This window comes from Heloderma suspectum, chromosome 4 (assembly GCF_057233095.1).
Source record: "Heloderma suspectum isolate Gila_16-S chromosome 4, 16-S_ref, whole genome shotgun sequence".
Taxonomy (NCBI): domain Eukaryota; kingdom Metazoa; phylum Chordata; class Lepidosauria; order Squamata; family Helodermatidae; genus Heloderma; species Heloderma suspectum.
The window spans coordinates 66,464,085-66,481,487 of NC_139461.1; the positions used below are offsets into that span (position 1 = coordinate 66,464,085).

The 17,403-nt window shown below is 44.7% G+C and overlaps 1 protein-coding gene across 1 annotated transcript in view; it reads right to left on the reverse strand.

The window, feature by feature from the left end:
• RP1 (RP1 axonemal microtubule associated) overlaps nt 1–17,403 on the reverse strand; it is a 291,823-nt gene that overhangs the window by 126,122 nt on the left and 148,298 nt on the right. Inside the window, exons 28-31 of the mRNA XM_084848072.1 lie at nt 16,054–16,138; nt 13,296–13,351; nt 13,137–13,169; nt 7,985–8,151 (exon numbers count right to left, since the gene is read on the reverse strand). Coding sequence (XP_084704198.1) covers nt 7,985–8,151; nt 13,137–13,169; nt 13,296–13,351; nt 16,054–16,138 — 341 coding nt within the window. The remainder of the gene's footprint in view (nt 1–7,984; nt 8,152–13,136; nt 13,170–13,295; nt 13,352–16,053; nt 16,139–17,403) is intronic.

The following is a 17,403-nucleotide window of genomic DNA, read 5'->3' on the forward strand; positions in this document are numbered from 1 at the left end:
CTCTGATCTATAATTGGAGATAAAGTGAGGGACCCCCTTAGTCTACTGCTCACCCTCCCAATTGGGTGGTCGTGTGGTGCACAAAGGGCTTCCCTGGATGAAGGTACCAGGTGGAGGTCCAATCCTGCACCTTGGAGGGGACATTTCAATGCAAGGCTGTATGCAGCAAAGCCAGGCCCCTGAGGGGGCCCAGCAAAGCTGGGTCCTGCACCAACGTGATAGGTGGATAATCTACCTTGCATGTCAGCAGGAGACCAAATGACATCAGCCAGTGGGTTGCCCCACCCCCTGATGTCATTCAGTCTGCAGAGGACTGGGTGGAGGTTATCCAGGCCCTAGCCCAAATTAGTTCCCCAGCCTTGCATTATGCTATGGATATGAAACTTATGTACAAAAAAACAAATAATAGCAGTAAGCAACTCATCCCCTAATAGTGATTCCCCATAATAATGGTTTATTATATACCACATATATACTCGCTAATCATGCTTTTCCCCCAGACTTTCATTGATCTATTGAAGTGGTCTTCTTTACATTCTAGTACTTGGGAAATGGTCCACCTTGTACATTTTCTATTGTATGAATATCTCTGATATGCCTTCCCAATCCTAGTCAACAATCTCAAAGTTCTCTCAGATTTGCAGGAATGTGCTTCATAAATCTTTCCCAAGTGCTAGAACTTGGGATCAAATTCCTCATTTGGGGTTTGGTGTCAGGGCCATGGTCAGCAGTCTGCAGTAAATCAGGATCTGGGAACTGGTAGTCAGGGCTGATGACCACAAATTAGAAGGCAGGACCAGAGCATAAGCCAGGAGGCAGATCTGGAGAACAACAAGGCCAAACACACCACAGCTTGTTTCTCAAGCAAAGCTCCAGTGGGACAGGAAGCTCTCTTATACTCCTTCCTGCCCAGGAAGAGCCAATGGCCAGCCTGAGTGGAGTCAGTCCAGAAAGTTCTTCATTGAAAAGTTACAGTGACACATCCAGCTGCATGGGGCCATGGTCAGCCATTCTTGACATTTTACAGAGAAACTGCAGTGACATGGATTGCCACATGGGGTAGCAGTCAGCCATGCCTGGCACTTCGCTATTAGGAAGCCATAGTTATCCACCAATTTGCCAGTCTTTCTTGAAGACAGCCATTTTCATCTGGCTCCTACTGGCAGGAGTGGTCACTGTTTCGTCTGATTGGTTGTTGCATCATCAAAAGTTGCTATATGAACTGAAGCTCAAACACTTGCAACTAGGATAAGATGGTAGATTTCATGAAACTGAAGGTGCATAAAAAAAATATCCTGTTACATGGATCCAACACTCCTCCTTAAACCACCAGGATGGTACAAAGTGGTTAAAGGTACATCATTTTCCAGTCTTTTAAGGTATGTTAATGACTACAGTAGGAATTCTAACCTGCAATAGTAGCTGTGAATACAGAACTGGGGGTGATGGTTATTCCAGATCAATGCATCTAAAATAAACATGTATATTATGTACAAACCCAAGAAGTGCTCCAATTAAACTGCAGCAGCTGCTAGATACATATATTATTATGCAATACTACTGCTACTTGCTGTTCAGAAGCACCTTTCAGATTTCTGCAGATCACCTGCTTTCTGCTGAGTAAGTTGGTCTATGGGGGCAGCACAGTCTCACTCTATTATGCCATAAAGTGGATTTATCAAATGCTCCTCCATTTCATTTTTTCACCACTAATCTAATTCACAGTCATTCTCCCTCTTCTACTTGGGGATGTTTAAATCAGTCAAAGTTGCAGAATTTTGTTGTTGTTTTGATTGATTTGACTCCTGAGGATGTAGTTGTATGTTTCAATTCTCTCAGCAGAAACAAATATTTATCAACCTGCTATTTGATCTCCTACTCTTGATCTACTAATAAGCTGTTTTATCCCTCTGATTTGCACTGACTCCAAATCAACGTACAATACCCTTTAAACCCAAGCTGATAAGAACAGTTTTGTAACAACTGAGATGTTTTCTTTGAAATGATCACGGTTCGATCCTAATTTTTAGTGCTCGGCATGAGCTCTGTTTTTGCCAGACAACAAATCCTGATCGTGTTCTTCCAATTGCCCTTTGAACAAATCTCTAGGCTGGTTCTCATAATTATGTCTACTAATCCATTAAACTGAAGAGCCTTCATGCCTACATTTGTGGAGAGCAAACCTCACCCTTCCTATTTAGCTCAGCTTTAAAACCTAAACCTGAGCCTATGTTGCCAGTGAGTTCAAGGGAGGTTGCTCACAAGTAACAGTGCATAGGATTGCAGTCCAACATCATCTTGCAGGGCCAAAAGTTGCCCACTCCTGACAAACATGGCTCTTTCCCTGCAGCCATTTAATCCACAGCAACCCTATCGGGTAAGATAGGCTGAGACTGAGAGATAATGATTGGCCCAAAGTTCTCCAATGAGCTTCATGGCAGAATCGGGATTTGAACCTTGGTCTCCCCAGCCCTAGTCCAAAACTTTAACCACTAACTGCTATTCTAACCAGCACTATACTATGTTGGCTCTGAAGTAAATAGCTTTGGGTCACCTGCAACAATGTCAGGGAATGCTCTGCATCCACAAATACAAAACCTCTTTGCATATGTGGTGCACTCCCAGGCTCGCAGAGGAGAGTGGGGCCGCTTGTGTTCATCTGAAGAGTTGCCTCTTGTGAGCACTTGAGCAGCTAGACTGGAGCAAATATGTGTAAATAAAAAGTAAACACAGGTTACCCAAATATTCAAAGGATTAATTAGAAATCAAAGTTATGGATCAAAATGGGACCTACTTTCCCCCCAGCAAGAAACAGAATCTGCGTATGCAGCAAGCCCTCTATTGTTTGTATCTGAATTCCTTACTAAGTACTGTTGCATAGAATCAGGATCTTTGTTGTTCCTCTGCTCCCGCTTATTGCTTTGCTGAATTTGCAATCTTCTGTTAATTGCAACATCACACAGCCATTCCCATGGCAACCAGTTGTGCTGCCACAAATGGGAATAGGTGAACTCATGAAACAAAAGCCTCTGATCATTTAGACAGCCTCAGCAAGAAGGCAGAAAGAGGGCAATGAAAGCTTAATGTCATTGAAATGGGGTCTGAGCAGAATGTCGCCCAAAGATTTTCCTACCACACCAATTGTTCTTAAATTTCAACCCTGGCTTTATGAACCTTCAAATGCTTTGAGTAGGACAGCCAGTGGCAGTGCTATACATGGGGAGGGAAGGAGGGACAAAGAAAAGGCAAAGTGGGAAATCTCTGTCTTGCACGCACAAGCTTAACATGCAGAAAGCGTGTTTGCTTATTCAGCAGCTGTAATTATTCTCGTGGGGCTGCACTAGCACAGTGAGGGAGAGGGATGAGTAATTTTTCAGAAAGGTAACTTAAGGGTGCGATCCAATGCATGTTTAGACAGAAAAAAGTCTGACAACTCCCAGCATTCCCCAGCTGGCTGTGCTATCTGGGGAATGCTGGGAGTTGTAGGACTTTTCTCTGTCTAAACATGCATAGGATCGCACCCTTAACCAACTTTATCCCCCTGCAATGCCCCCTATGTCTGTTTCAAAAAGAAGCACAGTTGTGTACAACAAACAGTAGTCAACTGATAGGGCCAGATTTGCTACAAAACAGTAGTGAAGATGTTATGTAAAGGATCCCAAGAAAAATGTGATCATGTTCCTGAGCAATTTGCACAAATCTCAGGGCAATTTGTGCAAATTACACATGAATTTGTGCAAATTGTTCAGAAATGTTCACAAACCGTCAGAGAAAAATATGTGAAAAATACCTGGAAAATCCACGAACTGAGTCAGGCCCTGCAGCAGGAACCAAAACAAAGAAAAAAGTCTGATAACTCCCAGCATTTTAAGATCTGGATAAGGGTCCCTGCACCTACCCTAGAGTAAAAGTGAAATATAGACATAGCTGCTAGACACGTATTTAAAGGAATGCTAATTTTGGCCCCCAACCACCTAATAATCTCAGTAAACTTTATAATCAGGGTTAGAATCAGTACATGGCATCTTCCTGATTTGTCCTGGCAGGACCCACTGCGAGGAAAACCCATCGAACTCCACCCCCACAGTGGATTTCTCCAATATACCTATGAAAGGGTAGACAGATCCAACTGCCTGGAACTGCTCAAAGTGCAGAGCCAGAAAATATTTTTATTAAGGGGGGCAGGGCAGGCCTCGCAGTGGGTCCTGCCAGGCTGCGCAGTGGACGCAAATCGCAGTTGCCGTAGCCGCCGCCATTTGCGTCCCTTTTTTTCGCCATGATAGGCTATGTAAATATTTACACAGCCTATCATGGCCTCCACAGGGATGCAAATGGTGTCCCTGCATTAGCCGTGATAGGCTACGTAAGTATTTACGTAGCCTATCACGAGAAAAATCGTGACGCGAATTAGGGATGGACGAAAGGGACTTCCTTCCCAGTGATGGTATGGCAACCTTGTCCCGCAGCTTGCTTCGCGGTGGGGGGGAGGCGCTTCGCTTCTCCCCCCAAATTTCAGGCGAGGGGGGGGAGGCGCCCCGCCTCGCCCAGCCGAAATTCAGGCCGGGGAGAAGTGCCCCGTCTCCCCGGCCGTGAAAGAAAAAGTGGAAAAAAACCCCAAACCCCATGATAGGCTACGTAACAATTTACGTAGCCTATCACGGCTAGATTTCCAAAGTCAGCCGTGATAGGCTACGTAAATCGTCACACAGCCTATCACGGGTGACTTTGGGGGGAAAAAAAAGCGCGTACGCAAATGGTGGCAGCCCATGGGCGCCGCCATTTGCGTTTCTTATTTTGGCACGTCTAGTCTACGTAAAGATTTACGTAGACTATGGCGAAAATAAGGGAATGCTATTTGCGTTGCCCTTATTTTCGCTGTAGTCTATGTAAATCTTTACGTAGACTAGACGTGCCAAAATAAGGAATGCAAATGGCGGCGCCCATGGGCCGCCGCCATTTGCGTACGCGCTTTTTTTTTCCCCCCAAGTTTACCCGTGATAGGCTACGTGACGATTTACGTAGCCTATCATGGCTGACTTTGGAAATCTAGCCGTGATAGGCTACGTAAATCGTCACGTAGCCTATCACGGGTGTGTGTGTGTGTGTGTTTTTAACTTTTTTATTTTGTAATGGCGGTGGCAGCAGCCGGTTGGGAGACCGGCCCCCGCCCCCGCCGAAACGCCGCTGAAACGCCGCCGGGACCCGCCGCCGAGAGGGACATTCAGCCACGGTAAGTCCCATCCGGGGGAGGGGGGGCCGGCAGAGAATTTCTCCAACACTTTCGGGGGGCCGAATGCGTCGGCGCTCGGCCTCCTGAAGATTCATGGAGAAATTCTCCGCCATCCCTAACGCGAATGGCGGCCACAGATGCGGCTGCCATTCGCAAAGCAGTGCAAACGGCACCAGGTAGGTGCTCCCTTTCGCGCGCCTTTCGTGGGGTGGTGGGGCGGGGATCTCACACTGAGATCTGTGGCTGAATTTTCCGCCATCCTTAATTGAAATACCGCCGCCTTACTCTCAGCTGCACTGTTTTTGGATCCCAGTTGAAGGCTGTATATCTTACAAGGTTGTACAGTCTTAGAAGGGGCATGGCTGTGCAGGGGCATGGCTGTGACTTTCACGAAGGGACCCTGCACACTTTTGAATTTGCCACTACACAACTGTTTGGCCCTAAGATACTTAGCAAAGAGTGATACATAAATACTTAAGTACTACTATTACCCTAGTCAAACATCTACTAATGAGTCATTCTGAAAGCAGTTACAGTAAGATCCCACTACGCTGAATGTTTTGCATGCATGCTGTAGTATAACTCAGGGCAAAACAATTACAAAGTGTCCAAAAAAGTAGCTTTTCCAACAGCCTATTGCTCTATTATTGAAATGAGACATTCTCCCCCAGTAGATGCGTCCTGTAGTAGATTCCATTCTGAGAAAGTTATAAAGGTCAAATGGGACTTGAATTAAATTGTTTCACTGTTTGAAAATCTACCAGCAAAGGCAACGCCACTCTGTATTTTCTACTTGAGTGCCCCAAATATGAGGATACGCAAGAAAGAGATTTTCTAATACAGGTGAAGCAGTCAATGTGCCAGATTTTAGCAGGGGTGGGGAGATACAAGGGCATTCAGCAATTGGGCAACCCAGCCACAAATAGACAGCTATGTCGAAAATAACCAGGGCAATAATGTAGGTACTACACATCTGTCTTGCTCCTAAGGCTTGGGAGCATTTTGAGCCAAAGCTGTGTACTAGCTCACGGACTGCTCAGCTGCTTGAAGTCTTAAAATTAACTCTTTTGTGGATGTTGCAAAGCTCCTTCTGATGTCCAGGACTTGGGTGAAAAAAGACACTCAGGGAGCAATCCTATGTTGTCTAGACAGCGCCTGGGGGACATAGGATTCTTTGGTTTCCTAGCTCCGTGCTCGAAGACAGGGCTCCGAGCTCGGAACCTGGAAACTGCGCTCCCTGCCGCCTCCTCTTCATAGCTGGTGCAGAGACAACCACGCCAGCGGCTTCTCCTTGCTCATAAAATGGAGTGCAGTGACAGGGAGAAGGGGGCATGCCTGGGGGCAGGGAGGGGAGGAGGCCAGGGTGGCTGGCTTACACCCTTTCCTATTGCCACCGCAGCCTCCTTCCCTCGCCCTCCTTGAAGTCTCCGCTAGAAAGGCAAAATCACCAGTCTAGCTAAAATGTAGCGCAGGATGTATGAGGCGCCTCCCGCTCTGCTTAGGATACTTGTAAGCCTTTGGGTTTGGGGAGTTACAAGTGCCCAGGGCACAACCCATAGGACTGTATCCTCAGATAAGCACAGTTAAATGGGAGAGAGAGAGAGAGGTTTTCTCCCCACAATAATATAAAAAATATATTTACTCATATAAGTAGAAGCACGTCCTCCCCCACCTTTCCTGGGGCTACTTATGACCTATATGCCTCGAGGGAAGGCAGAACTGAGGAAGCCCAGGCCCAGGAGCTCATGCCATCAGCTCCTGAAGAGAACTATATTCTGGTGTTTGGGAGGTAACATTTGTTTGTTTGTTTCAGTATTTAAAAATGGTAAACCACCTTGAGTTCCTTGACAGAAAGGGGGTATCAAAACATATACTTAGATATATGTTTATTTATAAATATATATTTATTTATCTATTTATACATAGATAAATAAATATAGCGAAAGCCAATCCAAAACTAGACAAATCATTTTGGCTCACATTTGTGTAGAAAAACATCTACACAAGCCAGGCCAGCTCGAGGTTTGAGAGAACCCTTGGCAAAGTGTCCTCGGGTGGAGCCTCTCCTGTGTCAGTGGGCCTCATTCTCTTTGAGTGAGCCCTGGCGGCAACAGTCTGACCAGCAGTGGGTGTCTAGGATCCACCATGCCTCTGATGTAGCATTGCTCTGGGGCATTCTGAAAATTAAAATGATGGTTCCCAGGCCCAGCCACCCTGTGCTGAGGGTACCCTGTGCTGATCAGAGCACTGGAAATGAATGAATGAACGAATAAAGGGGGGCAAGGTCAGGGAAGACATTAGCAGTAGGTCCTGCCAGGGGTCTGGGGTCTCAGCAGCTGCCCAAGGATGCCACTTGCTGACACTAGACTCACTATCAGCAGTTTGCTGATGTTCTTTATTTTATTATTATTATTATTTATCACATTTCTATACTGCCCAATAGCCAAAGCTTTATTTCTTTAGAAGACGTTTATCACTGAGCTATCCTAACTGTAGGCTGTAGCATACTGATGATGCAGTCTTGCAACAAATACTTCTGTGGGCCTCATTGCTTATGACTTAGGTATGTGCTTGTTTCCATATTGCTGCATATGGAAATATTATTTCTTGTTTGAGGAAGAACAGGGGAAACATTAGGAGAAAAATCTAAATCACAAAATCAACCCATCTCTGTAAATAGGGAAGGGTTCCTAGCATGTCCTAGAACAAGATGCTGTGCCAATCTCTGTGCAGTACCGCATCGTTCCAACTTACAAGGAATTCATCAGTTGCTCCTGGCTGAAAACACACATATCCCAGGCTTTGTGAAGAAAGGAGAAGATCATCACTTTTGCCCTTTGAGCCATAAATCACAAGGATTCTCTTATCCTCCCTAGGCTCTGGGGAATCTTGAGCAGTCTTAACCAGCACTCTCCATTGTCCTGTGGAATAAAAGAAAGCAAACAAACAAACAAACCAAAATCGTATTTATAATACTGAGGGGAAGAATGTGAGGATTTTGTTCTTATATTTGTGACCACAATACATTTCAACAGTGCCGCACGTAGTAGGCATGATACTTTTGAAGCCATGTGCTCATATACTCACTGAGATGTTACCACTCACCGAAATTGGGACACAAGGCTATCGGAGCAAACCCGATATACACTTTTATACATCTGCATTTTAAGAAGGTTTTGATAAAACATAAAAGCAGAAATGTATCAGTGGTGTTGTGTAGCCCTGTGACATTTAGAAGTACATCCATTTGTTTTATGAACCAGCTGCAACAATTCTATTTTTCAGCTCCATTTTGCATTTTTCTTGTGATAGTTTTAATTCCCCCATTTGTTCATTCAAGGGTTTTATCCCTCCCTCTTTATTTTTTGTATCGTTGAGCATGAATGTCCTCTTCTCCCCCTCCCCCATATAACACCTCCTCCTGTCACAAGTGGCATCTGAGATGCAAACACACAGAAGAGCTAAGAGCTATCCAGGTCACAAGAATGAGTTATGCAAACCCCGTCAGGGGAGGAAGGTCAGAAGTTAGACACACTGGAGATTCAGAGATGCCAAGTCAGATATGCAATATGTGGTTTCCATAATAATCTAATTTATTTATTTATTTACATTTATATCCTGCCTTTCCCTCCCAGTAGCCCAAGCTGGTGTACATGATCCTCCCCCTCTCTATTTTATCCTCACAACAACCCTGTAAGGTAGGCTAGGTTGAGAGTCAGTGACTGGCCCAAGAGCTTCCATGGCCCAAGTGGGGACTAGAATCCAGGTCTCCCAAGTCCAACACTCTGACCTCTACACCACATCAGTCCCTAATCACAAAGCCTTCTATAGTTTTCCTAATGGAGCACATAGCAGCTTCGTGGAACATTTTCATCAGGAAAACAGCACAATGGGAAAGAGTTAAAGCCACTTTGCCCTGTGCTGCTCTCCCAAGCCAGATCCCCCCACCCTCAGCAATGGGAAAGAAAGAACCCATCTGCCTTGATGGATTCTTAGCAAATAAGGAGGTACATACATGTTAGTAGGAAGAATAATATAACAACAGCAACCATGATGGTGAAGAAGAAGAGGAAGAAGAAGAAATATCCATACATCTTCATCAAACAATATTTAGCCCTAACAAGTATCTCTGACCATTACAAAGAATGCATCAGGGGGTGGAAGCAGTTTGCAGGTTTTAAGCTGCTCTCTTAGAGTCCCAAAGTTAGAGACTGAAGATACATTGTGGGTTACTCATATCTCATGTTAACTAAGGAAGAGTCACTGACTTGTGAGGCTTCCTTGCAGGGCCAGCATCCGTGGTTGGCACAGCTGAGAAGACAGCAAGTTGCCTATACAAGACTAGATTCTGGATCCATCTAGCCCAGTATTGTCTCCTCTGACAGGCAGCCACTCTCTAAGGTCTGAGGCAGAGGTGTTTCCCATGACCTGCTACCTGATCCTTTTAACTGAGATGCCAAGGCTGGATCTGGGACCTTCTGCATGGAAAGCACATGCTCTGCGGTCCCTCCTCGACAGCCAAGACCCATGTTCCCCAGCTGGAACTCACCACTGACTCTGCTGCTTTTCCTTCTTCCTCTTCACTCATCCACCATCTCCCTCTAGCCCCAATCCCCACCACTGCTGGCTAAAAAGCATCAGCGAAATGATACGCATCCACACAGCTTCAAAGTAAAGCTACGCAACTGTATGCTAGGGTTTTAATATGGTTCCATTTATATCCCACCTTTCTTCCAAGGAGCTTAAGGTGGCACACATGACTCTCCTCTCAACCTCTCCCCATTTCCTCCTCCCAGCAACCCTGTGATGTAGGTTAAGCTGAGAGAAAATGACTGGCCCAAGGTCACCCAGTGAACTTCATGGCTTAAGGGGGATCTGAACCCGGGTCCCCCCAGTCCTGGACCATGCTAGCTCTCTTTACTCTAAGCTAGGGGTGGGGAACTTTTTTCAGCCAGAAGGCTAAATTCCATTTTGGAGAAGCTCTCTGGAGCTGCATTCCAGTGGCGAGACCAAAGGCAAAAGGGGCAGGGCCAAAAATACAAAAAGATACCAGGCTATTGTGGTTTCAAGCTCTTACTGCCTAAACCTTAGGAGAGGCATTACAACCTTTTAGAATGGGGGGAATGCTGCACAAAAGCTGAGAAAGCAGCATACGATTGGTGGTGGGGAAGGGAGGTGGAATGGGGGCACAGCCATTTTGGAGAATCCCAGAAGGGCTGGATTGGGACCCTAGGAGGGGCAGATTTGGTCCCTGAGCCTCCCCACCCCTGCTTTAAGTGGTCTTTGCTCTAAGGCTTTTGCTTGTAAACCTAATTAGGACCTAATTTTCTAAACAAGAGAGCCCATTGTCAGAGGAGGGTCCCCAGGAGAGAGTGGAAAGGATAAATAGGCAGGATTTGGATGATTGCAGGGGTAAAAGAAGCCATCATGGCTCCCCGCCCATCCCCACATATGCTGTGCATGTGACTGTGATTTGCATAATTACCCACAATGCAGCAGGGCTTGCCATGACATATGAATCCAGCACATGGTGCGGCAGTGGTAGCTTAATACCCATCCCACAACCCCTACTACATACTGTGGGTTGTAGGGTGGGTCTGAAGTCAGCAAGCCAGCCCTATGGCATCGTAGGTAATTATGCAAATCATGGTCGTGCGCAGCACACGTGGGGCAGTGTCACATGCCTATGTCCTCTCCCTTCCCAATCAACACGCTCCAGGAAACAAGGCTTTAGGCTAACTGTGCTTTATTAAGAAACTCCCAGACTGCATAGAACCGCTCTTCAAGTACTTGAAAGGTTGTCACAGAGAGGAAGGCCAGGATCTCTTCTCCATCATCCCAGAGTGCAGGACACAGAATAATGGGCTCAAGTTACAGGAAGCCAGATTCCGGCTGAACATCAGGAAAACCTTCCTGACTGTTAGAGCAACATGACAATGGAACCAATGACCTAGGAAGATGGTGGGCTCTCCCACACTGGAGGCATTCAAGACGGGGCTAGACAGCCATCTGTCAGGGATGCTCTGACTTGGGTTCCTGCACTGAGCATGGGGTTGGACTCGATGGCCTTGTAGGCCCCTTCCAACCCTACTATTCTATGATTCTATGATTCTATGAACCAGCTAATTCACACATCTCTGAATGTTAATAGAGGAGACAAAGTGGAAGTTAGATAAGGTGCCAGCAGTCTGGGCATGAACTTTACGGCCAGACTTGCTTCTCAGGGAAGCCCCTACCTTAGGGTGGCTCCCTCCTATGTTGGCTTCCATGAGTGGCCAACCTGGCAGAGCGTCTGACCTCTGCCCCTGACTTTTCCTGCTTCGCTCTGTGATGGACCCTAGCATCTCTCAAGTCATGCCCTTCGCCCCCCTCCTCCAAAACTTGAGTTCTCATGGTAGAGGAATAGGGGAGCCATTCAGGCTGGGCCATCTGTGTGTCAAGGTCTTGGGAAGAAAGTCTCACCATATCTGGGCTCACTAGGGAGGATGCCTCCCTCTGTTCTTGCTGTTCCCATTCTGATTCCGAATCTGGGCAGCCTGCCAGACATCTCCAAATGCTCAGATTCATTCCTGACAGGCAGGGTGAGAAGCCATTATGGTTTCTTTTACCCCTGTGATCATTCAAACCTAGCCATAGTCTCTCCAATCAAGAACCTGTAGTCCTTGAACTGTTATCCCCCACTAGTTTACTCCGCAGTGTGCACCAACACCTTGTCAGGTTGTGTCTTCACATTTCTGTTAAATAAAATGTGCTCTTCATTCAAGGCCCTGTGCCAGTTGCATGTTGAGCAAAGAACACAGCAGGTAGAGCCAGGCTGGCCTTTTCTGGCAGCATGGAGAAGGACAGGCTTTCATCTGAACAACACTCAAAATCTCGGTGGTGACACAAACGGAGGCAGGAAAGCTGGGTTATATGTGTAATAAATGGCAGACACGTTGGTAGGACTGAGCAAATGCTTTTCTAAACAAAAAGATTAATTTCTTGATTAATGTTCTGAAACTCAAAAAGATGTGGCCAGACAGGTTTCCCTGAGTAAAGAGTTCCACGGGGAAGGTGCCACCATAGAGAAGGCCCAAGATCTAACAGCTCTCATATGTACCGCTATGAACAAGGGAACACAAAGAGACACCTCCTCGAAGCACGAGCAGCATCACATGGAAAGAGGCATTCCTTCAAATTGTGCTTGATCCTTTTAAGAAAGAATGACACCATATATTATCAAAATAATAAAATCAGTGTAATAGCAATGACCCAGCACATATGATGAAACTGCATGATGAAACAGGAGATGTGGGGAACAGGGAAAAACTGGCAATCAGGCAGGAGATAATGTTATTGGGGAAACAGCAACAGCAGCGAAGAGGCAGAGTTTTGACTGACTGGTTGGAGAGCCTCAGCAGACCTGATGCTGCCCATGGGTTCCCACTGCAAATCTGCATACAGTTGTTGTGCTTGGAAGCAGTATAGCTTAAGTCTGCATTATTCCTGGATACTCTGAGAATATCCTGATGAACTCTGACCTGAAACTGCTTTTGCTGTCACTTCACAATGTGTTTCCACTCACTTGCTAGGGGAGCTGTCCCCGTTTATAAAAGACAGTGGCGCTGGTGTAAACAAAACCACCCTTGCATCTGCTCTCAGAGGAACCTCTGACTCATTTTAGAATAGAACAGTAAAGTCTGGAAGAAAACCAAATATGCTTACTGAGAAATGCTTTCAGCTAAATGACTTGGCATGACCCCTTCCTCGGATCATTATCAGACAATTTGTCTGAATTTTCTATGTTATCAGACACTTTTGCATGAATGATTACTTAGAAGAGACAGGAACGTGTTTTCTCTTATTTGTCCATTTAAGACCAGAATGGTGCAGCAAAGACAACACTATAGTAAGAATATATACTTACCTCTAGTATATATTGTTGATGCAGTACTATTTTCTAAAAACAAAAACAAAAACAATCTTATTATCATTCATAAGGAGATCCTATATTCTTAAGTTTAATTGGTAATTTGGTACCTAGTATATAATTATAGTACAAATGATCTTTATTTTCAGTACTTACTTCTGGCAATTAGCTCTCTCTCTGTCTTCCCATCGTCTTGGTACTCATCTAGCCATCTTCCATTGTAAAAAAAGATAGTAATTACAGTGAAGGCAGTTAGTAATTAGTCTTAGTAAATCAAAACCCTACATTATTTCCCCCCTTGTTAACAAAGTTTTTAAGTATCACTTGTCAAATTACATATTATCTTGGCAGATATAAACAAGGGTAGCTCTGCTTAAAATATTATGGAGGAATTGCATGAATTTATTTCTTGAAACATTTTAATACCACCCTTCAGTTCCAAAAACTCACAGAGTGGGTCACAATAAGGCTAAAAACAACATCCAAGAAAAATAAAAAGATTGTAAACGAACATTAAAAACTACCAGAAGTGATAAAGGTCAGCAGTTAAGATGACACACTAGAAGGCCTGGATAAGTAAAACAAGTAATTGCCTACTCTTAAAAGCATTCACCAACAGGTAAGCCTCCCTGAGTAGGGCAATCTATATGCAGGGTGCCACCACTGAAAATACCCTTTTCTTCATTCACCACCTGCCTCACTTAGGAATGCTTAAGAAGGATCTTAATGTTAGGACAGGCACAAGCAGTATCCATGGCTCAAAGCACCTATGACCAGTTATGGCTCATGTGGGAACAAGTGGTCCTCTGGATTCCTGGTTCTCAAGTAATTTAGGACTTTAAAGCCAGTGGAGTTCTTTAAGAAACGGCAAAATGTGTTCCCTTTGGCCACTCCAAGTTCATAACTTAGCAGCTGTATTTTGGATTACATGTCCGGAGGATGGATAACTGTGGCCAGGCTATCTCAATCCAGGAGGAGCTGCATCTGGCACATCAGCCTTAGCCATGGATGCTTCTTGGGCCTCCAGTGGCAAAGCTGGATCTTCTCAGCACCCCCAGACTGTGAGCAGGATCCTTCAGTGGGAGTGCAAACCCATCCATAAGAGATTCAACACTAAGTTCAGATGAACCTCTGTCTTGGCAGAGGATTGATCCCTCTTCCAATCCATTACTGATTCCTGACACCGATTCAACACTTCCACCACCTCACCAGGATCAGATGAAAAGGAGAAATAGACCTGGATGTGATTAGCATACGAGGTCCAAAACTCCTCATGCCCAGAATACCTCCCTCAGCAGATTCATGTAGCAAGGAATTCAAGATGGAAACCTGCAGAACTCCGCAGCATAACTGCCTCAAAGCCAAGCAGTAGTCTTCTAACACCAGCATTTGGAATAGGTTATCCGGACAGGAGTGGAACCACTGAAATACAGTGCCCTTGATCCCCAACACAGACACCCTATTTAGAAGGATGCCATGGCTGATGGTATCAAAAGCCATTGGGAGGTGCAGGAGGTCACCCCCTGCCCCCACATCCTTCTCACAATATAGATCACCCATCAAGGTGACCAAGACGGTTTCAGTGCCAAACCTGGGCTGAAGCCAGAGTGAAATGGATCCAACAGTGTCTGCAGTTGCATGCACCATTTTCAGAAGATGGTTAGAGGGGATTTCTACTCAGCCTTGTAGCATTTATGCTATGGGGTCCTGCAAGGTTCTACCTTACCTCCCATGCTTTTTAACATCCATGTGAAGCTGCTGAAGCCATGCGAGGATTTGGACAGAGGTTGTCATCATTATGAAAATGACATCTGATTGACTATATTTCTCTTTTACACCTGAGTCAGGTGAAACACTAAATGTGCCAGACTAGTGCATAAAACTGGGAATGGATTGGATGAAGGCCAATAAACTGAATCCAGACAAGATGGTGATACTGTGGGTATGTGATTCCTCTAGCCAGGGAAATGTAGTTCAACCTGTTCTGGGTGAGGTTTTGGGTCCAGGCCTTTGCCTTCGCTGTTGCGGTCACGCAACTATATATAACACTATCTGCAAAAATGGAACTACTGTCTCTTTATATGGACTCTAAAATACAAACAAGACATAAAGAGCTCTGGACCTTTTTTGGACAGCAGCCAAGTTGGTCATAGCTGCTAAATGGAAATCAACAGATGAACTTTCTCTGGAAGTATGGAAACGGAAAGTTTTGGACCTTGCACTAATGGAGAAACTCACTAAACATCTTGAAGTACAAAGAGGCCAAGTAGAAAGTAACTTTTTTTTTTAACATAATATGGTATCCATTTATTGAATTTGCTAATACTGAGAACCTCCTAAGACACATGGAACTCTATGGCATGACCTATTAGGATGATGAGTGATAACTTCATCAGATAATCTTGCTTGTACCAGATAGAGATCCTGAGTTATCAGAAAAACTGTAAAGAAATTGATCCATTGTGGTATATTTGGAAATTGTGGTGTATTTGGATTTGTTACTATTCATTGTTACTTGGAAAAAAATTCAATTAAAAAGGGGAAAAGAACTTGTACTGGCTAGGGTCACATTCTGAACTCCATTATAAATCCTTCCATTCTGAGGAACCCTTGCACATCAGCCACAGAACCCTGTGCGAGGGCTCTCACTCAATTCATGTAGGGCACATGGCAGGCTGGTTAGGCTTCACCATCCCTCACATGAAGAGAGACTGTGACTAGAATACACCCAACTCTGCCTAGTAGCTACACATTGCAGAAGATCAGCAGTGGTTTCACAGTGGAGATGTTGCTCAGGGAACCTTGTCTGTCATGACTGATCTTCTCAATGAAAACACACAGTAAATGTCAAGTAAATCCCAGGTCTTCCTAGGACATATCCTAGGAATGCCACTTGCATTTATGAATTGCATACCTATTACAGGGAAATACAACTTCTTCTCCATCTTCGTTTCCCTCTTGAAATTTGATGACGATCTTTTCAAGAAACCATCCACTTCCTGTGAGTCAATGACAAAAAGTGTACCGTATCTTTCTGGGTGGGTGGGAAAATGACCCTGGGCAGTATCCAAGCCTCCCTCCACACCAGCAGGACCCACCACTAGTGCAATGGGGAGCCAGTGGCTCTAAAAACAAACTGAAATGAGTGGAAATGTTTGTTTGCAGAACAGGGCAGGTCAGCAGAGCTTGCAGAAAGGAGCTCTGCTGACCTGTTTCAATCCGGAAACAGGCATATCTGCTCATTTCCAGAGTTCTCTTTTGAACCACTAGCTCCCCATTGCAGTGGCGGTAGTTCCTGCTTGTGCACTATATCGAGCGGGAGAGTGGCAGCAGTATTGGATACTATCCCCCATGTTTTGATTGGAAAAAAAAAATTCACTCACATCAAACTTAGTTAACCAGGACAAAGAGATTGACACAGTTCCCCTGAGCAAATGCAATAATTAATACTTTCAACACCATATTTTTCCTCAAAAGCAGGAAACAATTAGATCTGAGGTAAGATATTTTGTCTGAAGGAGCTTTAACAGAATCTGTGAGCAACTAAGGGTATAACCCTATACAGTTTTAGACAGAAAAAGGTCCTATAACTTCCACCATTCCCCAGCCAGCCATGTTGGCTGGGGAATGCTGGGAGTTGTAGGACTTTTCTCTCTCTAAACCTGCATAGGATTGTATACTAAATAACCTTCTTTAGGTCACTTTATCAGGGGCCACACTGCATATGGGTAAAGGAATAAATCCTTAGCCTTTGGGGAGAGAAGTTTGTGTTGTACAATAGAAACTCACAGAGAGCTAGGTCAATATGGTACATTACCATTCCAACATATTTTAGAACCTTTCTAACTGGCTGATTTTAATGCAATAAATGTTCCATTGGTATTTATTTGATCCAGATGTCTTTGCATAAGGAAATACTTTTGTTACAGGGATACTAACATTTCCCGGCAACCAAGCTGCATTATTTTCTAATTCTATCTAGAATATAGTTGCATGACTATGACATCCACACGTTTAAATAACACAACTCCTCCACCATGCCCACACCATTTTATCATCTTTTAACAAGTCATATTTGGGTTTTAAAAAATGGTTTAGAGGCTGAACATTTCCCTAATGCAGCCCTCTCGTTGTGGGACTAGTCCTCCAGCCCTTTACAGAAGAAGCTGCCAGAAATAGCAAGACATGGCCTGAGTCTGCAGTCAACAATTTCCAAGCATTCATTCCATGAACACTTTTGCTCCTACAACATATTCATAACAAC